Genomic DNA, 20,600 nt, shown 5'->3' on the forward strand with positions numbered 1-20,600 from the left:
GACATGCTGTGGAAGAGAGCCAGAAATTAATAACAAGTATGATTCAATGCAGAGAGGTCTATTAACACATAGTGAGTGAGAAAGACCAAAGAAGAAATACTCAATGCATCATGGGAATCCCCCAGCAGCTTACACCTATTGCAGCATAACTAAGGGAACACTCAGGGTCACCTGATCCAGCCCTAACTATATGTTTTAGGCTTAAAAATGTCCTTTTTTCTAATCTTTAAAGTAGAGATAGTGTCTGTCTCCCGAATCCAAACTGGAAACTGGTTCCACAGAAGAAGGGCCTGAAAACTGAAGGCTCTCCCTCCCATTCTACTTGTAAATACTCTAGGAAGGACAAGTAAGCCTGCAGTGTGAGAGTGAAGTCCTCTAATGGGGTGATATGGTACTATAAGGTCATTAAGATAAGATGAGGCCCGATTATTCAAGACCTTGTATGTGAGGAGCAGGATTTTGAATTCAGTTATGGATTTCACATGGAGCCAAAGAAGGGAAACAAATGTAGGAGAAATCTGCTCTCTTTCTAGTCCCTGTCAGTACTCTTGCTGCAGCATTTTGGATTTACTGATGCTTTTCAGGGAGTTTTTAGGACATCCTGATAATAATGAATTACAGTAGTCCAGCCTAGAAGTAATAAATGCATAAACTAGATTTTTTTCAGCATCACTCTGAGACAGGATATTTCTAATTTTAGAGATGTTGTGTAAATGGAAGACTGCAATCCTACATATTTGCTTAAAATGTGCACTGAAGGACATATTCTGGTCAAAAATGACTCCAAGATTCCTCACAGTGTTATTGGAGGACAAGGTAATGCCATCCAGAGTAAGAATCTGGTTAGATACCATATTTGTAAGATTTTCAGGGCTAACTACAATAACCTCTATTTTATCTGAATTTACAAGCAGAAAATCAGAGGTCATCCAGCAGTTTAACTAATTGGAGTGTGTTATCTGGCTTCATGGATGGATAAAGTTGGGTGTGAACATGTATGCTATGCCTTCTGATGATACTGCCTAAGGGAAGTCCTTAATTAACCTTAGTGTTTGAAGAGGACTCTTCATTTACATGAACAAATTGGAGTCTATTAGATAGATCTGATACAAATCACTGCAACGCACTAGCTGTAATACTTACAGCATGTTCTAATCATTCTGATAAGATATTATGGTCAACAGTATCAAACACTGCACTGAGGTCTATCAGGACAAGCACAGAGATGAGTCCACTGTCAGACCACAAGAAGATCATTTGTAACCTTCACTAAAATTGTTTCTGTACTGTCATGAGCTCTGAAACTGACTGAAACTCTTCAAATAAGCCATTCCTCTGCAGATGATCTGTTAGCTGTTTGACAACTACTCTTTCAAGAATTTTTGAGGTGAGTAGAAGGTTGGGGATTGGCCTATAATTATCTAAGGCAGCTGGGTCTAGAGATGGCTTTTTAAGTAACAGTTTAACTACTGCCAGCGCTAAGGTCTGTGCTACATAGCTGACTATTAAAGATTGAAGCATTAATGTTAGGACTTCTTTGAGCAGTTTTGTAGGAATGGGGTCGAAAAGACACGTTGATGATTTGCAGGAAGTAGTTACTGAAGTTAACTCTCAAAGATCAATTGGAGAAAAAGACTAAATGAATATCAATGGTACTGAAAGCAGCTGTAGAATGTTAGGTTGTTACATCTGTAAGATGAATATGAGTATTTTTTTTCTCTAATGGTTAAAATTTTATTTGTGAAGAAGTTCATGAAGTCATTTCTAGTTAACGTTAAAGGGATGGTTGGCTCAACAGTGCACTGACATCTTGTCCGCCTGGCTACAGTGCTGAAGAGAAACGTAGGGTCATTCTTATTTTCTTCAATCAATGATGAATACTAAGATGTTCTAGCTTTATGGAGGGCTTTCTTTTAAAGCAGCAAATTATTTCTCCGGGCTAAATAATCTTCCAAATTGGTCATATGCCATTTCCTCTCCAGCTTACAAGTTATCTGCTTTAAGGTACGTGTTTGAGAATTATACCAGGGAGCCAAGTACTTGTGATTTGAGGCTCTCTTTTTCACAGGAGCTACGGTATCCAGAATCATACGCAGTGAGGAGCCAAAATTATTAACAAGATTATTATATATTAATATTAACAACTCTGCTTATACAAAAGTCAACAGCATATTGTGGCAGAGCTAATGGAGGACGCTAATAACAGTTGCGAGGCTTTTCCGACTGCTACACCAACAGGTTATTTTTATATATTTACAGTCTTTCACTTAACTGCAAAATGGTCAAAGTAAGCTTACACAAGAGAAAAGATCTAATGATGATGTTTTGGTTTTTCTTTGCTCATTTACCTTCACTCTCTTGATGTTCAGAGACCTTATGTAAGATGCTAGGAGGATGTTGGTTTGGTGTAACTGTTGTTAGTAAGCTTTTATTATACCTAAGTCTTGTTGTCAGCCTGATTAAATATAGCGGAAACGAATGTTAACTTACTTCAGCTATTAAACTCTATTGTTGACATGGACAACTGGAAACCCAAAGTTGTCCATGTTTAAGTTATTCAATTCAATTCAATTCAATTCAATTCAATTTTATTTATATAGCGCCAAATCACAACAAAAGTCGCCTCAAGGCGCTTCATAGATACAGAGAAAAACCCAACAATCATATGACCCCCTATGAGCAAGCACTTTGGCGACAGTGGGAAGGAAAAACTCCCTTTTAACAGGAAGAAACCTCCGGCAGAACCAGGCTCAGGGAGGGGCGGCCATCTGCTGCGACCGGTTGGGGTGAGAGAAGGAAGACAGGATAAAGACATGCTGTGGAAGAGAGACAGAGGTTAATAACAGATATGATTCAATGCAGAGAGGTCTATTAACACATAGTGAGTGAGAAAGGTGACTGGAAAGGAAAAACTCAATGCATCATGGGAATCCCCCAGCAGCCTACGTCTATTGCAGCATAACTAAGGGAGGATTCAGGGTCACCTGGTCCAGCCCTAACTATATGCTTTAGCAAAAAGGAAAGTTTTAAGCCTAATCTTAAAAGTAGAGATAGTGTCTGTCTCCCGAATCCAAACTGGAAGCTGGTTCCACAGAAGAGGGGCCTGAAAACTGAAGGCTCTGCCTCCCATTCTACTTTTAAATACTCTAGGAACAACAAGTAGGCCTGCAGAGCGAGAGCGAAGCGCTCTAATAGGGTGATATGGTACTACAAGGTCATTAAGATAAGATGGGGCCTGATTATTTAAGACCTTGTATGTGAGGAGCAGGATTTTGAATTCAATTCTGGATTTAACAGGAAGCCAATGAAGGGAAGCCAAAACAGGAGAAATCTGCTCTCTCTTTCTAGTCCCTGTCAGGACTCTTGCTGCAGCATTTTGGATTAGTTGAAGGCTTTTCAGCGAGTTTTTTGGACATCCTGATAATAATGAATTACAGTAGTCCAGCCTGGAAGTAATAAATGCATGAACTAGTTTTTCAGCGTCACTCTGAGACAGGATATTTCTAATTTTAGAGATGTTGCGCAAATGGAAGAAAGCAGTCTTACATATTTGTTTAATATGTGCGTTGAAGGACATGTCCTGGTCAAAAATGACTCCAAGGTTCCTCACCGCGTTACTGGAGGCCAAGGTAATGCCATCCAGAGTAAGAATCTGGTTAGATACCATATTTCTAAGATTTTCAGGGCCGAGCACAATAACCTCAGTTTTATCTGAATTAAGAAGCAGAAAGTTAGTGGCCATCCAGGTCTTTATGTCTTTAAGACATTCCTGCAGTTTAACTAATTGGTGTGTGTCATCTGGCTTCATGGACAGATAGAGCTGGGTGTCATCTGCATAGCAGTGAAAATGTATGCTATGTCTTCTAATGATACTGCCTAAGGGAAGCATGTATAATGTAAACAGAATTGGTCCTAGCACTGAACCCTGTGGAACTCCATAATTAACCTCAGTGTGTGAAGAGGACTCTCCATTTACATGCACAAACTGGAGTCTATTAGATAGATATGATACAAACCACTGCAGTGCAGTACCTGTAATACCTACAGCATGTTCTAATCGCTCTAATAGGATATTATGGTCGACAGTATCGAACGCTGCACTGAGGTCTAGCAGGACAAGCACAGAGATGAGTCCACTGTCAGAGGCCATAAGAAGATCATTTGTAACCTTCACTAAAGCTGTTTCTGTGCTGTGCTGAGCTCTGAAACCTGACTGAAACTCTTCAAATAAACCATTCCTCTGCAGATGATCTGTTAGCTGTTTGACAACTACTTATTCAAGGATTTTTGATATGAAAGGAAGGTTGGAGATTGGCCTATAATTAGCTAAGACTGCTGGGTCTAGAGATGGCTTTTTGAGTAAAGGTTTAACTACAGCCAGCTTGAAGGCCTGTGCTACATAGCCGATCATTAGAGATAGGTTGATCATATTTAAGATCGAAGAATTAATTAATGGCAGGACTTCTTTGAGCAGTTTTGTAGGAATTCCTATTATTCTACTTCGATGTCCGCTTGAATTTTTCTGTTTGAGGTACATTAGTCCTTTATAATGTAAATTCTGCATGGAAACATGTGTGCAATCACAGAAAAAAGGGCAGGCATGTGGATGTACACATGGAGGTGCATAATTATTAGTTGATGACTAAAATCTAGGCCGTGTTAAGGTCAGTGTTCATGACCCAACAGTAAGAAAGAAAGAGGCTGGGTAAAAAGGGATCCATCGGACAGTCCTGAGTCAAAAACCACTGTTAATCAAAAAGAATCCAAAGGGTTATCTCACATTTCTTAAAATAAATATCTTGATGATCCCACAGACTTGTGGGAAAATATTCTGTGGAGAGAGGGGGGAAAAAAGAACTTTTTGGATGGTGGAAAACTAACACAAAATTGCATAAAAAGGACATCATTATCAATCATGAATTCTCCTTTCTAGCCGAAAAATCCTGTGGTTGTCACCTTTACTGTCTGTCAGGAGTCTGTAGAAAGGATGCTTCTTCTTCTTGCTGCTCTTCCAAAACATCCAGCAGATGCTTAGTTAATCATAGGTCAGAGACTGGGCCAAAGGGTTTTAAAGAAAATAGGAGAAGAGTTTTTGTTCACAACTAAATGAAATTCTGCTGCTGCTTTTCAGTTCTGCTTTACTGTTCTTCCCTCAAACTATTTGGATGGAAAGGAAAGAATGACTAATGACTGGTTTGGAGAAAGATAAACAATTGGCACATACTAGTGCTTCATGTGCATCAAAACGGCCTCTTTTCCACAGCTAACTCTGGCTTTTAAACAGAGCCAAAATGGTATGCACCTACTTATCTAAGATCCAATGAAATGGAAATAACTCGGCTTAGTCCTCATCACAACCTTCCCAGTGCCATGTATTGTCTTGTATTTGATTACCCAAACGGTAAATTAAATTAAAAAAAAACCTCTTTGGTGTTTTTTGTTGTTGTTGTTTTTCAAATGAGTTGTCTTTTGTTGTTTTAACTCAGTCATGGGGATGGGGTTACTCTTGTGTAAGCTTCAATGATGAGGGCTTGTAGGGTGGAAAGATAGCATCAGAGAAAGGGGAAATTCCATTGCAGGCAAGTGATACCATCTGACAATCCATGATACATTATGTGAGAGAGACTGCAACATAGTTTTTCATACATGTTTATGTGTAGATGATAAGCGTGAATGACCCTGTTAGTCACATCTGGAAATAGTTTGTGCAAAAGAAGAACTTCACCACCTTTGATTTCCAGTTAGAATTTAGTCCTACAATCTCAAAGTGCTCACAATATACAGTTGTCTAAAAGTTTCCATCCCCTTTTCACATTTTGCACACATCTTTATTGTATAGTATACATTTTAAAATGGATTAAAAACTAGCAAATTATTCACCTGCAATAATTAACTAAGATCAACAGCAAAATACCATTATAAATATATTTCAGATTTAAAAAGTAAAATATTTAATTCGCTTAAATATGTTTTTGTTTTTTTGTTTTTTTTGCAGTTTTCTCTTATAAAGAGAGCGAACAATACACAAAGAATCACAACTGTCAACTTTAATGACAACGGAAATTAAAGTGATTTGGAAAAAATGCTTTAAAAGAACTGCCCAAATCAGTGATCAGAGATTGAACTTAAATTAGCTTCATCTACCAGTGTGTGTAGAAGTAGATGAATTAAATATAGAATTTACTAAACAATTGGACATTAACAAACAGCAAATAATAAACAGGCTGCTATGACATAGTAGTAATAATAGTAGTAATTTGTCAGGGTAAATGGCAACAGAACCATGAATGCACACAGTAGTGTTTTTTTTTTTTTTGTTTTGTTTTGTTTTGTTTTTTTAAATTGATGTGTCTTCTTTTGGAGCCACATAGCAACCCGACCGAGTGGCTACTTGGTATGATGCTTCAGGGTATTGTGGTGTGTTTGTCAGCCACACTAACCTTAAACTTTTATGAATTATCATAATCATTTATGTGTCCTTATTCTCAGTGGTGAGTTGATAAATGTTTGACAAGTGAAATGATTTGTTGTACTACCACACATTCCGGCACGTTAGATTCGGAGTTTCCAGTCTACAGTTGGCTTAGGGGAGTAACAATTTTGGATTTCCGCTCTCATTTTTTCCCTGTCTAATTTGGCTTTTGATTTTACCCTCGTCCCCTGGTAGCTCAGCTCAGCAGTTTGGATGTTGCATGTGTGTAAATGACTTCTGAATAAAAATAGCCTTTTAATTTGGAAGGGTAAATGACCATTTCTTGCTTCCTGCTTTTAACCAGTATTAAAGTTGAACCCATTTTGTGTGCTTACCCTAATTACACAGCACTTTTGCTCCAGTTTCTACCAAAAAAAAATGAGGGAAAATGAACAAAAGACAAAACAGATCTTTCATCTCATGATAATCATTGGAAAATTCTTGATCCTGTGGTTACCTAATCTTCCATCTAGATGTATGTGATACACTTAGGTACATGTTCAGACATGTTTATCCAGTCCACACAGTATCTCTCCACACCAATCAAAGCCAGAAGACCACTGCAGAGACCCCAACTGTCAGTGGTGCCTCATTTAAACTGTAGAAATGATCTACAGACATGAGAAAAATACTTGGTCAATTTACAGTTATGGCACAACATTGATGTAAAAAAATTAATACTACCAGAACTTTCCTGGCCCTAAACTGTAAATGTCCAGGCAAACATAATGTAAGATTTACGTTTGGTAGTTTGCTTAAGCTAGTTAAGTAGCGCTTATCTTTTTTTTTTATATACGGATGAACGATTCCTTGTTCTTTCCCTCCTACATAGTGGCATTATTTACCCATTCAGATCGAAAATGCAAGTAGCTGTCGGTACTTTAGCTTTCATCCTGGCAGCAGTTTAAGGTGATAGATTCTCTACAACATACATGTAGATGTCACTGAACAAGGAGCTCTGGGAGGGATGTTGCCACTTTCAGGGATTTAATTAAAGCTATCGGGGCAGAATATCGATCACAAGACCGCAAAATTTATGTTTTCCCTTCGTATCTTTGTTTTTCCTCCAAGGATAGATGATCCAAGTACTCTTGCCTCGAGACAGGTGGAAAAAAAATACACTGTATTCCTGCAGTACTACTGACTGTCCTCTATTTGCGGTCATGGTGAAGTAGTTTTGCCCACCAAGATAGCAAGCTCGTCACATGGCTGAACTTGATTTATAGCGATTTAAAAATCTTTCCAAATATCCAATTTTCCTCTTTTCTTTAGTTTTATACTCTCCAACCTCTCCAGTTTTATACTCCAAAAATGTTGTTGCACTTATGGTCTCTTAAATTTCTGTTGCACTCTCCATCCTCCTAACAATCTTGGGACCTGCTATCTATTTTTAGCTGCCTGCTACCGCCTGTGGTGACCCTATAACCGCTCCTGCAAAATGTGCGTTGGGTCTGATCCCAGTCCCAATGCAAGGCTCTAGACTGGGGAACCATGACAGTATCTTCCTCATTATAGGAGATTCCCAGCATCCCTGGCTTATCGGGATGCCTCTGGTTTTGTCAGGGATAGCAGACCATGCCATCCATGAACTCTCCTCAGAGATTTGTGCTTCCATCTTAAGGAGCCAGTAATGCTGAACTGAGGGAGAATTTTGTCTTTGGAGGTATCTATGAAGACAGCTTGTAGGAATTGAAGCACTAGGAAACAGGTCTATAGCGTGGCGGGAGCGAGAGTGCTAAATGTTTTTCGAAAAGTCCAGTCAATATGATGTTTATATTTACTCAGCCATGGATGACCTAATAACTGTGGTATACGGGTGCTTTGAATAGATATAATTGGATTTGTATTGTTACCAGAAATGGAAAGTGATTGGTTCAGTTCAATGTGTAATATCTAGGAGACGGGTTCCATCAATTATCCATTTACATTTCATTGCCTCTGATATTTATCTAGACTCTTTCTCTTCAGTTGATCGTTAGTTAGTTAACTTCAGTAATTACTTCTTTCAAAGCATCAACATGTTTATTAGACCCCATTCTGCCAAAGAAGCTTAAAGATGACCTACCAATGATCAACCCATCTCTATTAATGGGCTATGTACCACAGGCCTTTAAGGTGGCAGTAATTAGACCATTACTTAAAAAGCCATAGATGTTCTAGCTAACTGGTGAATCGCCAACCTTCCTTTTATTTGAAAAGTTCTTGAAAGAGTAGTTTTAAACAGCTAACTTAGACTAATGGTCAAGAGTTTTGGAACGCACCAATTTTCAGTAAATCAAAGTGGGCAGGGGTCACTGACTATCTTCTATACCTTCACTCCTTTTACTCTTCCAGCTGACCAGTACTCCCTCCTCTCTGGGTGTCTTAAAGAGTTGCTTCATACCTATGGAATATGTAACTGACTAAAGAGGGAGCCTCTCATTCAGAGAACCAACATTACAATGTAACCATTTTTGTTTGTTTGTTTGTTTTTTTTATGTGATACGTACCATGTATACATAACGTTGCTGGCTTGGGTCCTCAAAGCGTTATCCCACAATACTGACAGTATGAAGATTTCTTTCTTTTGGCATTTGCTTTAATTATAGAGTATGTGTGGTTATGTATGTAATTATATGTAAATAATAAATGGTGTTCATTTCAGTAAATCAAAATGCTTAAATGAACACACAGTTTGTAAATTAAACTGTCACTCTTTCTTAGCTCACCTGCCTGACGATATTAGATTGTGATCAGGATAACTTTTTAAAAGTAATTTGTGACGTTACCACTGTTGTGCCATATGTGTAAATGCATATAAGTCTTTAGCCTTGGACATGTAAAATAGGCTGAAAGCAACAAAACATAATTTTGCCTCTTGTTAATGTCCTAAACACAAATTTTATTTGTTTTCTTTTTCTTTTTTTGTTTTTTCTTTGTATTAGTAAGTCATTATTCTAGCCCTCCGTGAATTGCTACCATATCGTGGTGGAGGGGGTTGGGTGTCCCAGGGATCCCAGGGGCTATGTTGTCCGAGGGCTTCTGACCCATGGTAGGGTCTCCCATGGCACACAGAACACCAAGGGGACAGTTCACCCTGCCCAGGATTGCGTTACCGGGGCCCCCGCCCTGGAGCCAGGCCCGGGGAGGGTGCCCGAGGGCCAGCATCTGGTGGCCGGGCCTTAGTTCATGGGGCCTGGCCGGGCACATCCCAAAAAAGGGACATGGCCCCACCTCCTGCAGGCCCACTACCCACAGGAGGTGCCGTAGTTTTTGCGTGTATTGTGTGCTGTGCACGGCCAGGAGAGGAAGCCTTGGCGAACCAATCCCCGGCTACCAAGACTAGCAATTGGAACATGGAATGTCACCTCTCTGGTGGGGAAGGAGCCTGAACTGATGCGTGAAGTTGAGAGGTACTGGCTAGATATGGTTGAGCTCACCACAATGCACAGCTTGGGCTCTGGAACCAGTCTCCTGGAGAGGGGCTGGTCTCAGTGTGGAGTTGCCCCTGGCGGTGGGCTGGAGTGGGTATCCTAATATCCCCTCGGCTTGCTGCCTGTACATGGGGGTTTCTCCCAGTGGACAAGAGGGTTTGTTCCCTGTGCCTTCGGGTCGGGGACTGGGTCCTGACTGTCGTCTGCGCTTATGTGCCACTCGGCGCATAAGTGATGACGACAGTGCGCCACTCTTCTTGGAGCCCGGCCTTCTTGGGTCCCTTGGTGGGGTGCTGGTGGGTGCTCCGCCTGGGGACTCTGTTATCCTACTGGGAGACTTCAATGCTCATGTATGCAATGGCAATGAGACCGGGAGGGGCGTGACTGAGAGGAATGGCCTCCTGGATCTGAACCCAAACAGTGTTTTGTTGTTGGACTTCTGCGCAAACCGTAATTTGGTATAACGAACACCATGTTTGAACATAAGTGTCCATAAGCGCACGTGGCACCAGGACATGCTAGGCCGCAGGTCAATGATCGATTTTGTAATCGTATCACCAGACCTGCGGAGTATGTAAAAGCGGGCAGATCCAAGTCACGCTGGAGAGATTATATCTCTTGGCTGGCCTGGGAACGCCTTGGTGTTCCCCCGGACAAGCTGGAAGAGGTGGCAGGGGACAGAGAGGTCTGGTCTTCTCTGCTTAGGCCGCTGCCCCCTGTGACCCGGCCACTGATAAGTAGAAGAAGATGAATGGATGGATGGATGGATAGTATATTAGTATTAATGGTGTATTTTATAAGCATTTCAAACTCTAGTAGATGGAAAACTTTTAAGATTGGGCAGTGTGAGTGAGGTAGTAAAAAGAGTGCATTTACAGAGGTTAGTTTGTAGCACATGTTGAAAAAGAAGAAAGAAACTGTACAAGGTTCAAGGTTCTTTATTTGTCACATGCATAGTTATACAAGTATAACACACAGTGAAATGTAGCCTGACACGCTCCTCGACATGTGCAAAAATGGGGGGGGGTAGAGGAAGAACATTTTATATACATACATACATACATACATACATACATACATACAGGGAGTGCAGAATTATTAGGCAAATGAGTATTTTGTCCACATCATCCTCTTCATGCATGTTGTCTTACTCCAAGCTGTATAGGCTCGAAAGCCTACTACCAATTAAGCATATTAGGGGATGTGCGTCTCTGTAATGAGAAGGGGTGTGGTCTAATGACATCAACACCCTATATCAGGTGTGCATAATTATTAGGCAACTTCCTTTCCTTTGGCAAAATGGGTCAAAAGAAGGACTTGACAGGCTCAGAAAAGTCAAAACTAGTGAGATATCTTGCAGAGGGATGCAGCAGTCTCAAAATTGCAAAGCTTCTGAAGCGTGATCATCGAACAATCAAGCGTTTCATTCAAAATAGTCAACAGGGTCGCAAGAAGCGTGTGGAAAAACCAAGGCGCAAAATAACTGCCCATGAACTGAGAAAAGTCAAGCGTGCAGCTGCCAAGATGCCACTTGCCACCAGTTTGGCCATATTTCAGAGCTGCAACATCACTGGAGTGCCCAAAAGCACAAGGCGTGCAATACTAAGAGACATGGCCAAGGTAAGAAAGGCTGAAAGACGACCACCACTGAACAAGACACACAAGCTGAAACGTCAAGACTGGGCCAAGAAATATCTCAAGACTGGTTTTTCTAAGGTTTCATGGACTGATGAAATGAGAGTGAGTCTTGATGGGCCAGATGGATGGGCCCGTGGCTGGATTGGTAAAGGGCAGAGAGCTCCAGTCCGACTCAGACGCCAGCAAGGTGGAGGTGGAGTACTGGTTTGGGCTGGTATCATCAAAGATGAGCTTGTGGGGCCTTTTCGGGTTGAGGATGGAGTCAAGCTCAACTCCCAGTCCTACTGCCAGTTTCTGGAAGACACCTTCTTCAAGCAGTGGTACAGGAAGAAGTCTGCATCCTTCAAGAAAAACATGATTTCCATGCAGGACAATGCTCCATCACACGCGTCCAAGTACTCCACAGCGTGGCTGGCAAGAAAGGGTATAAAAGAAGAAAAACTAATGACATGGCCACCTTGTTCACCTGATCTGAACCCCATTGAGAACCTGTGGTCCATCATCAAATGTGAGATTTACAAGGAGGGAAAACAGTACACCTCTCTGAACAGTGTCTGGGAGGCTGTGGTTGCTGCTGCACGCAATGTTGATGGTGAACAGATCAAAACACTGACAGAATCCATGGATGGCAGGCTTTTGAGTGTCCTTGCAAAGAAAGGTGGCTATATTGGTCGCTGATTTGTTTTTGTTTTGTTTTTGAATGTCAGAAATGTATATTTGTGAATGTGGAGATGTTAGATTGGTTTCACAGGTAAAAATAAATAATTGAAATGGGTATATATTTGTTTTTTGTTAAGTTGCCCAATAATTATGCACAGTAATAGTCATCTGCACACACAGATATCCCCCTAAAATAGCTAAAACTAAAAACAAACTAAAAACTACTTCCAAAAACATTCAGCTTTGATATTAATGAGTTTTTTGGGTTCATTGAGAACATGGTTGTTGTTCAATAATAAAATTATTCCTCAAAAATACAACTTGCCTAATAATTCTGCACTCCCTGTATGTATGTGTATGTATGTGTATGTGTATATGTGTGTGTATATATATATATATATATATATATATATATATATATATATATATATATATAAAAAATAATACACACACATTGGGTGAATGTGCAGTAGTAGCAGCAAGCAGGTGAATTCTGTACATTAATATGAATAGACATCTGACTATTTTGCAGAATAGACAATATAAACATATTTAAAATTAAAGGAATTTAGAATGTACATTGTGCCTTGGTTTAGAGTGTCTGGAAGAGAGTCCTGTCTCAGTCAATTATAGATGATGTGAGAGGGCGGGTGTGTGTGTTTAGGGCCCGGATGGCTTGGGGATAGAAGCTCCTCTTGAGTCTCTCTGTTCTTGCCCGGATGATGCGGAACCTTCTACCAGATTGCAGAAGTTGGAACAGTTTGTTGCCAGGATGGGACGGGTCCTTCAGTATCTGCGCTGCTCTAGTCCGGCATCTCCTGGTGTAGGTGTCCTGAAGCGGGGGAGCGCAATCCTGCAGCAGCGTTCTGCTGTACGGATCACTCTCTGGAGAGCTTTTTGGTCCTTCACACAGCTGTTCCCAAACCACGATGTCATGTTCTGTGTGAGGATGCTCTCCACAGCGCCTGTATAGAAAATCCTGAGGATCTTTGGAGAGACCCTGAACTTCCTCAGTTGTCGTAGGTGATACAGGCGCTGCCTAGCCTTTTTGGTCTGGACCTGAATGTGGGCAGCCCATGTCAGGTCTGAGGAGATGTGGACACCAAGATACCTGAAGGACTGCACCCTCTCCACTGGAGCTCCATTGATGATAATGGGCTTGTAGTCTCTGTGCTGACCCCTTCTGAAGTCCACCACCAGCTCCTTGGTCTTGCCGACGTTCAGCTGGAGGTGGTTGTCCTGGCACCACAATGCCAGATTCTTCACTTCATCCATGTAGGCCGCCTCATTGTTGTTGGAGATGGCACCCAACACCAAATACAAAGTAGTATCTTTGAGGCTTGTGTATGATTACTTTGGTCAAAATAGTAAATGGACTGATATTCAAACAGTTTTTTTTTGTTGTTTATTTTGTATTTTTTACCTTTTAAAATGCTAAACCCTAGTAAATATATCACGGACAATTTGGCGTTTATTAGTGCCTATGGACCCTTTGATTAGTGGATGTCATGCACCTTCACCTTAGTCACTGGACATCATGTATATAAAATCATGTAACCAGACTTGGTTCCGGTTCTCTTTGCGGTAAAGTACTGCTTCATGTTTCTGTTACAATGCACAGCGGTGTTTTGTGTAGTCTTTTTTTTTAAAATAATTTTTTTATGTAAAAGCTTGTATTTTATATTACAATCTTCACATACTTTATCCAATGCAAACTCTTTTTAATCACCTGCTAATTATATTCACAGCTCATAGCTGATGGACTATTCACCTGTCCCTCATCTACCTTTCTGCTCAGTGTGTAAGATGTTTACCCACTCCTCGGCCTCCATTAATAATAGTGATACCTGGATGTCCTCTAATTTATTGCTTTTAAAGTCAAATAAAACTGGGGTTATTGCACTTGGCCCTTAGAAACGTGGTGTCTAACCAGATATGTACTTTAGATTGGCCTCCAGTCACATTGAAAAACCTTTGAGTCATTTTCTTGTACTTCAAATATGCAGGACTGCTTTGCTTCATTTTGTGCAATATCCTTAAAATTAGAAACATTCTGTCTCAGAGTGATGCTGAAAAACTGGTTAATCTATTCATTACTTCTAGGCTGGATTATTGTTATTGATTATTATCAGGTTGTCCTAAAAACTGCTTGAAAAGCCTACAGTTGATCCAAAATGCTGCAGCCAGTGTACTGCATGGGACTAAAAAGAGAGCATATTTCTCCTGTCTTGGCTTCTCTATATTGGCTCCCTGTTAAATCCATGATCGAATTTAAAATCCTGCTCTTCACATTCAAGGTTTTGAAAAATCAGGCCCCAGCTTATCTTAAAGACGTCATATTTCTGTATGACACCAATAGAGCACTTCACTCTCAGACTGCTGGTTTACTTGTAGTTCCTGGGAAATTTAAAAGTGGAATGGAGTTTTCAGGCCCCTCTTCTGTGGAAGCAGCTCTCATTTTGAATTTGGTAGACAGACACCCTTTCTACTTTTAAAGTTAGGTTAAAACTTTCCTTCTTGACAATGATTATAGATAGAGCATAGTGTTTCTTCTGATTGTCAATGTTTTCTCCGTTTTTTGTTGTTTTTTTTCCTTTTTTTTTCTGTAGGTTATTGTAGGGTCTTTACCTTACACTAGAAAGTGCCTTGAGGTAACTATTGTTGTGGTTTGGTGTTATGTAAATTGAATAGTGCTGTCAGCGTCAATCTTGTTAAAATGACGTTAACGCTATAACCGCATTAACGCTGCAAATCTCTGTTAGTGAGTTAGCGTAGATCGGCCCATGTGCGGGACTGCACGGCGTCAACGCGGTTAGCTCGTTAGCGCCGTGCAGCCCCGTGCAGAGATTACCGCTGACATCACTAAAATTTAATTTAATTGAGTTCAAAGTGATATATACATAACCTTACAGATCTAAGTAACAACAGTGTCAACGTTTACTGAAGAGCATGATGCTCATTCATATATAAAGCTGATAAGAACTTTTTATTCCAAGAGCAATTTGCTCTTGCTGGACTGCGTGGGGCTGTAGGCTCCCTTGGATGCTGGGTGAATTGGATGGGCTGGGCTAGAGCCAGGGTGTTGCTCATGCTGCTTTTGCCCTCCCCTAATGGCAGGGTCACCGGGGATGAATGGGGTTGTGCCAAATGATGTCCTTCCTGGGCTCTTATTAGCTGTCTCTTGGCTCTTTGCAGTGCTTTGGACTGTTCTTCTGGGCTGTTTGTGCTTCCCATGTGGGTCTTCGATGAGCTGTCTGGCTTGTTAGATCTTGATCGTCACTGTGGGTCGCAAGGCCTGAGGTCTCTAGGTTTTTGTGGCTGTCTGTCACCACCATAGGTTTTAGTGTTCTGTCTTTGGTGATTTGGGTGGTCGTGATGGGAATGGGGACATCCTCACCATGTGAATCACCATACTGACTGCTGTTGTTTCCTCTCTGTCCTTGGGTGTGTGTTTATTTATTTATTTTTATTTAGCTGACATTATCACTTCTTGACAATTTCATCAGGTGGTGACAAGATGACACCATACTAGCTGATCAACAGATCTCAGTAGCTCTCTGGAATGTGTATTAATTAAACAAAAATATGTATTGTTGCATTTTCAGTATGCTCCTTGTGCCTTTGCAGAACTCCTTCAACCACAAGCATTCTTTGTGAGAATGAAGACAGTGATTAGATTTCAAATCATGATTTCCTCCTTTGCTTCTGTGGTTCTTTACCTCTCCTTACTAAACTTGAGATTTTATTCAACTAGCAACATCTCTCTGAAGTAGCTCTGCTTTCAGTACATTTTTGTAGAACTCCAGCCTGCTCTCTGAAAATATCAGAAATCTCAAAGAATAAGAGTGTAGGACATAAAAAAGGCATAAAAGTGTAGATGAGTGTAGGATGAATAATAACAAAGACAAGGGTCAATACACTATGCTACAGGAGGAGATCAGCACACACATTTTCAGCAAGATAGCCAGGAGAGTGAAGGAAAGTGTTGTGGTGTGCCAGACAGCCCTCAGTCAAAAACCCCAGCACTTAGAGCCGTAGCCTGGCCTCTTAGCGCTCAAAGGGCCTTTTCATGACAGAGGCAGCAAGCTCTTGGAATGCAGCAGCCAGCAGCCCTATTCAGCTGCGGATGGAAAAGCATCCCATTGCCCCAAGTCCCTCATTTTCCAAGGCATTTGATACATGTAATCAATCACAGCTGCTGCCTGGTTTGACCAGGCCTTAGGAAGCTTAACTCAGTTTTTGGTTTTCTTGGTTTTTACTATAGTGCAGCAAAAAACATTAGTTTATTAGAGTCCTTAATACTACTCGGAACACAATTAGACAGCACTTATTAAACCTGACTGTATCCCCATTAAGTGGATCCTAGAGGTTTGCATGATGATGGTTTTGTCTTCTTAGGCTTTTGTCTTTCATTCTTGTAGTGGATGATGTAAAATGTAAATTGAGGACTGAATGTGATTTAACAGAAATGGCATTTCTCGTTTGACACAAATGTGCAGGAATCAAAAATAAAAATTGCAACATTGTACTAGCTTGTCTGTGAAGGTTATCAGTCATCCAGATCATGGTAGTCTAAAGAACTTGGAAATAAAGTGACTGGATTTTTTTTTTTTTTTTTTTAAATTATCGAAGATGTTTCACCTCTCATCCAGCCTGTAGTGGTAATGGCTCACACCTGTTTTCACACCTTGACTTATGTGATGAAGCACATGATTAATAGTGGGTCAACGACCCTCTTATAGCTGATTATTATTATTTATTTTATTTTATTTTTATAAATGGTTGAACAGACATAGCACATATTTGTTGGTTTGTCACTCTATCTTGGTATACCATGAAAAATATATTCACATTTATCAAGGCACTTCTTACCTTTAACAATGATATGCCTACCTCCTCAAGCATATTTTTGCATGGGCTACATGTTGTGGAGGGGTTTTTCTTTGCCAAAAAGACAGTTTTGCAGGCATCCACTTTAGTTTAGTTTGCAGAGGGCCTCCTTCATATACATCAAATGAAAGTTCCGCATTTAAAATTCTGGGAGGCACTTTTACATTCTCAGTACTTGGGACAAAGCAGAATTTTAAGCACCACCTTAAGATAAGATAAGATATACCTTTATTAGTCCCACGAGGGGGAAATTTCAAGGATAGAATGCAAAATTTTAGTCTGTATTTTTAAGTCTTTGCAACATCTTGGAACCTCCACCAGTTTGCATGGTCTTGTTTTTATTTTAGGTTTCACTTGAACTCATTCCCTCAAATTCTGTCCTCCAGATAATCCGGGCCTCTCAGTAGGCATAGGTGGTGTGGCTGAAGCTCAGAGTGGAGCTGCGCCAACAGTCGAAGGTGAGATTGAAATTCCTTTTGTTTTCTGATGCTGTTTGTGTCAGTTATGTACACACCTAAAGCTCAATTACTATTGGACTGTTTGTATAATCCATATCAAAAATGACTTGTAGAAGTATTTTGCTGTTTGCTGTTGCTATGCACTTCTTTCTGTTGTGATTTTCACAGTGATTTAGCCAATTTAAAAGAGAGCCACATTCAAGAGACAGAAAACTCTGACTTTAAGCTTGACATAGCTCACCAAGCCATAATCTCACTTTATAGTTTCACCCAATGACTTGGTTTCATCCTACTGACCTCTGTCATCACATCAAAATGTCTCATATGGGTTTTTTGAGCTTGTCTAGTGACTAAAATCAAATGCTGTGGGCACGAGCTACATCTGACAATGTAGATTATATCTGGAGAGCTACTCAGAAGTAGTGACTAGACAGATAAACTGTTAATCAAGGAAGGACCCATTGGTCTGTATGCTAACAATTAGTTGGGAATGTTGCAAGTAGTGTCAGTACTTTAAGGGAAAGATTCAACACTGTTGCAGAAAGACTGAGTAGAGTGTTTCCATTCCTAATTAGAATATATACAGCATTGTCTTGTGACCCATAGGCCCTGAGCTCACCCAAACTCTGAGTAAAGCACATGGCAGATTTAAATAATTATTTCATAGTAATATGTCAGACTCCCATCAGCAGATCAAAACATTATAATTCACAATTTCTGTTGCTGTCTCAGTATCTTTGATTTAGGAATAGCTCCTCTGTGCAGTTATCAGCTGCATTCCTTGAGTAGTTGTTTCTGGGACAAACAAGCTATTGCTCTTAGTGGACCAGGCTTTTGAAACTTGCAGGAAAGTCTGTTTTGTTAGAAAGCTGCTTTTCATTACTTCTGTCTCGCAGGGATAAGCCTAATCAATCAAGTACTTGAGCTTTGATATTTGATACCTTACTAGTCCCAAAGTAGTTTGGACTTCAGCCAAGAATGATGATGGCCCTGTGGATCACCGAGTGTTGGCCGGCAGGCATTCTGCCCCAACCTGTGCTGGACTATATTACATTCTGTAAGTGACTGATAAGAGAATTAAAAATGTTGCTTCACAATAAAGTTATGCGGCAACACTCTTGAACCGGAATCTTAGTTGTGGCCTTAATGTTTCCATTTTTTGTGTTGTGAATTGCAGCAGAGTTGTGTATTTTTGACAGATTATCATTTGTCAAAATAAAGAATAAATTAGCCTAAAAAGCCGGCGATGCCCTTACACTATGCAGAGGTTAGCTTCTGAGTGTTGGACCAAGACTGTCATAGTGCAGGGACCTCTGGTCACACCACAACTTCAAGCCAGGCAGTCACTGGAGTAGCAGCCAGGACTGCATGGAAATGATAAAGAACTGTGAGGTTGTGACTGGCCCATACAAGGGAGTGTGGGGTTTTGTTTTTTGGGGGGTGTGGGAGGCAACTGTGCAGTTCATTGTGTTTGTTTTGACTCCTTTAATCACTAATGCTTTTTTTCTCCTTTCCTAACTGCGCTGCCCTTACACACTTATTTTCATAACAGATAAATTAACTATTTGTGATTAAAGAGCTTTATGATAACATTACTCTTCTGTAGCCTGTGAATAGAAGTGCTGTGTCAGGATGGGAAATAGGCCACAGATCTGTTTTTCCACTGCATGAGCTCCAGAATCTGTCTGCTGCTCATAAAGCAGAAGTACCAATAGCCGTAATCTTAGTGTGTATTTATCATTATCTCTGCACCTATTCCTTTTTATTCCCTTTCTTTACTTGTGTTAAAAAATATTTTGGTAAAAGTCCTGAATCAACTTATTTACTCAAGTAGAACTGAAAAAGTTCAGGCTCTGAAATGTGATACAGACTGTAAAAAGTAGGTCAAAATGTTATGACAAAAAAACAAACAAACAAATGTTATTGGAATCTAAATTCTAACTTTAATGAATTTTCTAAGATTGAATTTATTATGTAGGACACAGTGAAAAGAGAAAATTTTAAAAAGAACTATTGTTGTGTATATTTTGGCCGGTGACTTTGCCTCCACATCTAAACAGAAAAATGAGTACAGTCGGGTGTTTTTAAAAAAGTGGGGCGCAGCAGGTGGGGGACAGTAAGATCAGTTGTTGTTGTTATGTGTTTTTATAAGCAAATAACTGAGGTATTGTACAACAATTCACAGTTCCTAGAGTGAAGACTGTCATGCAAAACTATCATGTTTAGTAAATATCCTCAGTCCAGATTTATCCAGAGAATCAAACTATTTTTAGTTTACTGAAAGGAGCTTGATATACCGTGCAATTATGGTAATTTTGAAAGTTGCCGTATGTGAGGCTGTTCACATGGATTGGGTTTCTGTTTTGTCCCACCCATTATTCCAGTGAAATTGGGCTAAATAACAAAAACACTCATAAAATACAGTTTAACATCTTCCAAAATTAAGCTTAATTCTATCATGAGTGGGTGTGTGGCAGACGAGATGTGGATCCAAGTGCAAGACTCGAGAAACGGGAACTGACTCAGAAAAGAAGCTTTAAAGCTAAAATCAAAGAATTAAAAAACAAAACAAACAAACAAACAAAAGACCTAGCAGGGCTGGAGCAAGGAATCATAATACAAGGAATCATCAGGGAACCCATGAACTAACGGACACACAACCACAAGGGGCGATGCGACAAGGGGCAAGCGGAGAATCGGACCATAATTACAAAAGATAATGAGCCTAGGGAAAAACACACTGAGAACAAATCAGGGATACAAAAAAAAAAAGGGAAATGACACTCAGTACACAAGACAAAAGACTTTCAAAGTAAAACAACAAGTAATTAAGAAGTTAAAACCTATCACAGACGGAGATTTAACCTACAAACTTGATATAATGGGATATCAAGGAAAACTCAGAAGTTAGGGTTTACTTTGCTAGTCTCGTAGTGGGTTACTATGAGCAAAACAGATAACAAGAACTAAGGCTACCATGATACCAAGTGAGTAGAGACAATAAAGTATAAACAATAAACTAAGAACCATACATTAGTTATTTACTTTGTTTGTTTGTTTGGTTTTTTT

General features: G+C 40.1%; 1 protein-coding gene and 1 long non-coding RNA gene across 2 annotated transcripts in view; both read left to right on the forward strand.

Annotated features, from left to right (window-relative positions):
- ror2 (receptor tyrosine kinase-like orphan receptor 2) overlaps positions 1 to 20,600 on the forward strand; it is a 44,329-nt gene that overhangs the window by 7,228 nt on the left and 16,501 nt on the right. The window contains exon 2 of the mRNA XM_040048616.1: positions 17,460 to 17,531. Coding sequence (XP_039904550.1) covers positions 17,460 to 17,531 — 72 coding nt within the window. The remainder of the gene's footprint in view (positions 1 to 17,459; positions 17,532 to 20,600) is intronic.
- LOC120744319 lies at positions 629 to 6,840 on the forward strand. Its single transcript, XR_005698341.1, has 2 exons — positions 629 to 1,460; positions 4,366 to 6,840. It is a non-coding gene; the product is annotated as an uncharacterized LOC120744319 (long non-coding RNA).

This window comes from Simochromis diagramma, unplaced genomic scaffold, assembly GCF_900408965.1.
Source record: "Simochromis diagramma unplaced genomic scaffold, fSimDia1.1 OVJJ01000683.1, whole genome shotgun sequence".
Taxonomy (NCBI): domain Eukaryota; kingdom Metazoa; phylum Chordata; class Actinopteri; order Cichliformes; family Cichlidae; genus Simochromis; species Simochromis diagramma.